The sequence below is a fragment of the Oxyura jamaicensis genome, chromosome 17 (genome assembly GCF_011077185.1).
Source record: "Oxyura jamaicensis isolate SHBP4307 breed ruddy duck chromosome 17, BPBGC_Ojam_1.0, whole genome shotgun sequence".
In the NCBI taxonomy this organism is placed as follows: domain Eukaryota; kingdom Metazoa; phylum Chordata; class Aves; order Anseriformes; family Anatidae; genus Oxyura; species Oxyura jamaicensis.
The window spans coordinates 3,831,911-3,838,787 of NC_048909.1; the positions used below are offsets into that span (position 1 = coordinate 3,831,911).

Here is a 6,877-nt window from a genome sequence, read left to right on the forward strand (position 1 = left end):
AAAAAAAAAAAAAAAAAAAAAAAAAAAAAAAAAAAAAACAGTAAATTCAAACAATCTGCAGGGGACTAAGTGTCTTCCATTACTTTAATGCATTCTTATCCTAGCGAGGAAAAGAAGTTCAAGTTCCAAGATGGCTTCAAGAAAAGTTAAGAGAGGAGGAGAGGAGCAGCAGCACAAAAGCACCGGGTAGATGGGGGAGCTGCACAGCTCCAGGGACGGGGATAATCGCACCCAGGCTGCTCACAGAGGGGCCACGGCGAGACACCGGCCGTGCAGAGGCACGGGCACCTCTCTGACAGCCCCAGAAACAAAGCGCTGCAGACACCAGTCAAACAGCAGCCATTAGAGCCATTTAGCAGAAGCGTGTAGTAAACTGTTCTTATGTAAGCCACTGCCGGCTAAGAGCAGTGGTAAAATTCTCTCTGCCTCTCTCTCTCCCCTCTCTATGTATATCTGCACACACACAGACAGAGCTCAGCCAAATTAGCTCTGAAGCTAACTGCTTCGTTCCCTGAATTGCACTTAAAGCAGGCTACGCTGCTCGTGGAGCAGCTATTGTACAGAACACATGGCTGCTGACTAAATCAAGACATATACCTTAGAGAGACCTCATTGTACAAGAATAAAGTCAATGATAGGCTGCACCATTTGCCAGTGTAACACTAGAAGAGTTAGGGGGAAAAAAAATACCGCAAAGCATCAGTTGTATCCAAGGTTAAGGAAAGGGCAGGATGCTTTTTCAGGAAAGGGGATGCACAGCAATTCATAATGCACTGGTGGCGAAGTTACATTTGTCATTTCCTGCCATCGCCCTGCTTTGCTGTGTAATTTTCAAGTAATGTAATCGTGGGGTAAGGGGAGAAACATCCTTCTTGTCTGCAAAGACAGAGAGATAGAGGAAGCAAAACGAGGCTTAGGAAGCGCAGACAGCGAGACGCCCTGCTGGAGAGGGGACACTGAACTAACTCGAGCTGCCCACGGGCATTTCGGCAGCAGCTCCCCTGCTGCAGCCAGGGAGGGATGCGAGAAGGACATGAAGGAAATGAAGTTTCCCAACTCCACCGAGGGCAGGAGGCTCCCTCCGTGCCCACACACCTGCAGCCGGGAGCGGAGCATCTCCAGGCTCCCACCACCCCCTAGTGGGCTCCTACCTGTGGCTCTGCCCAGCTGCAGGGGGTGCCCCCAGCCATTTTGGGAAGAGATTTAGGCTCTTGGCAAGGTTTTAGGCTCATCATCCACAATGTGTCACATCTCAGATTGGCAGGGAGCAGGAAAAGTTGCCTCCCACCTAGAAGGGCTCCTGTAAAGGCAAGGGATGCAGAGCGCTGCACGCACTTGGTACCAGCCACCGACTCGAGGCATCTGTTTCCTTAGCCCATTTTAACTTGATCTGCCCTTAAAAAAATCCCACAGAAAATCCCACAGAAGTTTCACACAGCTACAGAAAGGGCTCTGGCACCGGACAGCCTTTAGCTGCAGATCCCCCACCCTCCTTCAACTGCACAGGAAGGAGGGCAGGCTCAGGAACAGCTGAGCAGCTACAGGACCACAGCCCACCTCCCTCAGCCCCAGTGCTTAAATAAACCCATTGCCAAGAAGCCAGCCGAGGTTTTATTTCATGCTTCCTGGCCTGGAGAGGCTTTTGAGCCCCCCAGAGGGAGCAGGAGGGGCAGGCAGCAGGGGAAGAGGCAGCACCCGACCTGCTCTCCTCCAGCAGCCACCCCCAGAACAGGATGACCTCGATTTATTCCCAGATAATTTCTCTTCAGAGCCCAGAGTGTCAGCACAAGGACTCAGTACTGCCTGCCTTACTATGCTTTTCTTTTCCTCCCCACCCCCAAAACCCCTCCAGGATGCCAAGCCAAGGCAGCTGGCCTGAGGCACAGGTTTTAGGAGCACTCCCTGACACATCCTCACCCCCCCAAAGCCAGGAAGCTTTGCTAGCAGCCAGCGCCTGGACTCGAAGGCACTTGGGAGCCTTCATCCCAGTGCAAATCAGCAGGACTTCAGCTCCTACACAGCTCCCGCAGCTCAGGCCCAGACGTCCACTAAACACGCTCAGCAGCACAGACAAACACACACAAGCATCAGAAATAAGGGCTATCAGAGATCTGGGCAAAGAGAAGCAACTATTTAAAGCAATCCCTGCCCGCAAGTCCCTGCAAAGCAATTCCACTGATCTCCCACACGTAACATGATTTTCACCTCCAAGAGCCCATTACGAGGCAGCAGCGGCAGTGCTCGGATTCCCAGCCACTGCTGAACTTAGAAAAAGATGGAGCAGCAAAAAAAGCCAGCAGAGAACTCCAGTGTTACTGACTGCCCCAGAACAGTGAGCCTACAAGCCAGTAGGAACCCCCCACAGCGCTCGCCCTGAAAAGAGTTAAGTGCGAGCGAGGCTCAGTTGCCACTCCAGGAGATGGGAAGAAATGCGACAAATTTGAAATATCAGAGCATCCACAGCAATTCATGAGCTAGACCTTGGGGAAGGACAAGTGTTTTACCTTCTCTGGAAGCAGCTCCCTGATTAATTTTGGGACCGTGATGAAGCCATCCCACCATGGGCAAAGCTCCCATTTATCTCCCGACCCGCCCGACACCTGCAGGGTAAGGGAACAGGAGGGGACACGCTGGTGTCCTGCACCCAGCGACAGAAACACAGCTCTGCAAGAGATGTGCTACATATTTAAGAGCGTGTGCGTAACCAACATCCCAGGCAAGGAAGAGAGATTTTTTTAGACGTGGTCTCCTCAGCAGCAGTCAGTCACAGGAACAGGATTTGCTCTACAAGATCATGTCTCAGATCTATCAAGACAAATTTCTCTCCTCTAACTTGAGCTGTTACCTACACTACACACAGAGGGGTTTCTCTGCCTTCTGATATATTTAGAGCAGCGTGCAATTCACGCCCAGTCCCTGAAGAAACTGTACTCTAATCTGAAAATTCAAGGCACTGAACCATGAAACTTCTTGTTACTTTTAATCACTGTAAGGTAAATGTCATTCCTACTGCATCAGGTCTGCTTTTCGCTGTTATTGCTTGAAATAGACTACCTGGTTTGTTTGGGATTTTTCTGTTTGACCAACCGTGTCTAAGGAAGCCAAACTGCAAACCAGAGTGCTGAAGATGCTCAGTTTGAGAAGTGCCATTAACTTATTTATTACAGGTTATTCGCTGAGGGAAACCTTTGCAGAAAAGGACCGGGAGATGCAGTCGGTCATTTTCCTGCCCTGGCACATCAGTCCCAGGGGAGCAGGCGGTCACTGCCACAAGGTGCAGGAGCAGACTCGTGGCTGGGTGCCCGCCGGGTCAGCCTGCCCGCAGAGCATCGCGCCGTGCCGGCCACACGCAGCACAACCCGCCGGCTGGCTCAGCCAAGCCGCATTAACGTGCAGCATCTCAGACACAAAGTTAGGCAGGTGCTCAAACCATCCTGGGTTCAGACACCAAAACGCGAGCAAGCTAGGGGATGAAGAGATCAACAAAAGCCCTCCAGCGATCTGGCACAGCGAACACGCCGCCTTCCACGCAGAATCCTGAGCAGTTCGCCCTGAGGAGCGCCAGGCTGATAGCACACAAAAGGCTGAGAGGGACGAGGTACAGCTGGGGCACCCCATCGACACCAACAGGAGCAGGCATCGGGACCGAAGTACGGCACCAAAATGATTCCTGCTCCCATCCCCCCTCCCCACAAAAGAGGGAACAGGGAGAGAAAGTCTGCAGGCATGCTGCGACGGAGCCAAGAACCCGAGTTGTGCATGAGGCAAGAGGGAGCGTTAAGGCAAAGCGCTTCGAAATGTGGGCTTGTACGAGACATGCAGTCCCTGCTGTTCGCCCAGCAGCCGTGGTACCTCCTCTAGGGCTCAGCGGATAAGTTGGAGCACGGGAGGCAGCACCCATCACTTCACAGCCCCAGCACGGAGCCTTCGCTCCCAGCTCTAACAGGCAACGGCAGCAGCACTCAGGCCCTGCTTAAAAAATAAAAAAAATCCCTCCCCAGCAGAAAATAATAATAATTTTAAACCCGAGCAGGCAGCAACGACAACGCCAGAAAGCCCTGAAACAGCGCCGGGAAGCCGGGTGCGGGGCAGAAGGAGGAGGATGCCGGGGGAGAAGCCGGGCACGGGGGGCTCCGGGCGGCGCGGGGGCGCTGCGGGGGGCTCGGGGGCGGGGGGGGGGGGGGGGGGCGGCACCTACCGAGGGTGAAGAAGGGCAGCTCGGTGTTGTCCAGGTCGTCCTGCACGGCGACGCGGCCGGGCAGCTCGCTGCGGACGAAGAGCAGCAAGCGGGAGTCGGCGGCGGCAGAAGCGGCGGAGGCAGCGGCGGCGGCGGGCGGGGGGGCACCGCTCCAGCTGATGTCGTTCTCGCGGAGCACCGGCAGCGTGGACACCGTCACCGTCTTCACCCGGCACGGACCGGGGGGCTCCCGAGGCGGGGATGCTGCCGGCGATGCCGCCGCCGAGCCGGGCCCGCCGCCCGGCAGCACCGCCGGCAGCAGCAGCAGCAGCGCGGCGGAGCGGAGGAGAGGCGGCATCCGAGCGGCCATACCGGGCCGGGGCCAGGCACGGGAGATGCCGAGGAAGGAGCCGAACGAGCCGAGCCCGGCCGCTCCGAGCCGCCCCTGCCCGCCGCCGCCGCCCGGCTCCGCCTCGGGTCCGCCCCCGGCCCCGCCGCCGCCCCCGCCCCGGCCCCGCTCCGAGGCCCAGCGAGGGCTCGCACAGCCCCGACACAGTCGCACACGGCCCCGCTCTGGGGGCCCGGCCGCCTCTCCCCCTTCCTCCGAGGCTGCAGGATGCTGCACGCGGCGCGGCGTCCTCCCCCCGGGGTGGGGGACTCGGGGCTTGGCCGCCCCCCGGCTCTACCTGCGCCTCCTGGACGGCCTTTGGTCGAACAGGGTGGCTTCTTCCTGCACTTTAATGCTCGCACAGCCCTGCCACCTGCTCCTCCATACCTCACACCCACTGCTGTGACTCCCAGCCCACTGCCTGCCTCGCTTTGCCCGCCACTTCGCCCTCATCCCCCCAGCCCACTGCTCCCCACAGCAGCCAAATCCTCTCCCTCTGCTGCTGCCCTTCACAGAGCAGCCCTTGCTTTTTCTACTTTATGAGACCGAGGTTTTCCTTCCACCTCTTCCCCCCATTCTGGCAATGGGAGCTAAGCTCATCGCCACGCGTACCCACAGGCTCATCGCTCCTTTTAGGTGATGCCTGGCTGCCATAGCACAGAAACGTGCTTCCTGCAAGCTTTTCCTAGTTATTAGTTTTTTGCAGGTGAACAGACACCTCCAGGGTCCTGGGCACACGAAGATGGCTCACAACAACAAGCCTGGAGCAGACAAACCAGTGACTTAGAGCAAAGATTTCTGACCCGGTCTTTAACAGCCAGCATTTAGATGGGAGCCTGAGGACTGAACGGTGCCGAGGTCTGATCGCAGATCCCCACATCCATCTATCACACAGGTGCCCTGGTACCATCCGAGGGCTGGAGTTGGTGCTTGAAGACAAACCAGATGAGCTCCACTGCCGCAGTTTTGGCTCGTGCCTCGAGCTGCAGCACAGCCAACTAGCTCTTGCAGCAGGGAAGCTGGAATTAGGGGGATTGTCTCGGAGGCAAACCCCATTCCTCCGGGCAGAGGGGACACAGCTGACCCCAGCCCCGCAGCAGCACGAACCGCTGCCCACAGCGAGGATGACTAACAGAGACGAGGAGCAGCCCACAGCAGTTATGTGTCAGTGACTCACAACAACAATTTCCGAGTGACTGCTAATCTACCTGATTTTATTTGTAGATGTGCAGATAAAAGAAGATGTCAAAACCCTAACAAAGCACGCTTAATGCTCAGGCTTATATTATTTCCACAAGCTAATTAAGATCAATTCATCATATGCCTGTTGAGGCAAAACAGCCTTCTGAGATACCTAGGTCATCAAATGTTAAAACCACAACAAGTGCAGAACGGCGCAGGAGATGAAATGCCACAAACAGCACAAGCACCGCTCCTGGGGGCCAGGCCCCAGCTCACAGCCTCAACGAGCCTCAGCCCCCGCAGTCAGCATCCGTGTGCACGCGGGGCATATTTCCAGCTTCAGGAACGAACAGAAACCAAGACGTGCTCACCAGCACACAGGCGGGCCATTACAAAATGCTTGCCGTGGGACCCCGGCTACCTTGGCTCTGGCAAACTGGGAGGGCCAGCGTTTCCAGGAGCACCAGAAATGCAAAATCATGCAAAATGCACTCAACTATCAGCTGGTAGGTGGGAAAGCTGGAATCAGAGAAAGTTCCTTCCCTCCTTTTTTTTCTTTAAAGGGGGAAAGGGATAGGTTTGGGACTGGCTTAGGCTGCTGTCACTACATGTCCTGATTCCTTCTTTCTCATTTTCAAAATTCTTCTAGGAAAATAAAGAAACAGTACCGCATAGGTACACAAAATGACACTTAAAACAGTCTGTCTAAAAAGCAATGAAGCACGTTTTTTAGAACTGGAAATCCCCAGAAAGTGAATCTATTTCTATTTAAGGCCACAGCCCTGTTGCTTAGATCCCCCCGCAGCAGTCACTGCAGACCCGTACACATCCCACACTCAGAGACCTTGCTTTGGTGCTGGCTGCAGGAGGATCCCACAGCCAGCGACAGGCAAGGGGCTGCCAGCAACCCCTGGGCTGTGAAGGGGGCCCAGGGTGAGCACTGCTGCCCCAGCAGTGGGCAGCCCACGCTGGCATGGGGGTTTCCTTCTTCAACAGGTTTGGCTGAAGGGGGAGGAAGACACCTTTTAGCTGTATCCAGGTGTTCTCTGATCCAGTACGTGCCATCACGCAATGAATTGAATGGTTTTTAGGGTTCAGAGTTGGAAAGAAAAGGTCAGGAGACAAACACC

The 6,877-nt window shown here is 55.5% G+C and overlaps 1 protein-coding gene across 2 annotated transcripts in view; it reads right to left on the reverse strand.

The window, feature by feature from the left end:
* ASTN2 (astrotactin 2) overlaps positions 1-4,680 on the reverse strand; it is a 329,185-nt gene extending 324,505 nt beyond the window's left edge. For both annotated transcript variants that reach the window (XM_035342005.1, XM_035342004.1), the window contains exon 1: positions 4,199-4,680. In XM_035342005.1, coding sequence (XP_035197896.1) covers positions 4,199-4,547 — 349 coding nt within the window. In that variant the 5' untranslated portion in view covers positions 4,548-4,680. The remainder of the gene's footprint in view (positions 1-4,198) is intronic.
* Between the last annotated feature and the right edge of the window lie 2,197 nt (positions 4,681-6,877).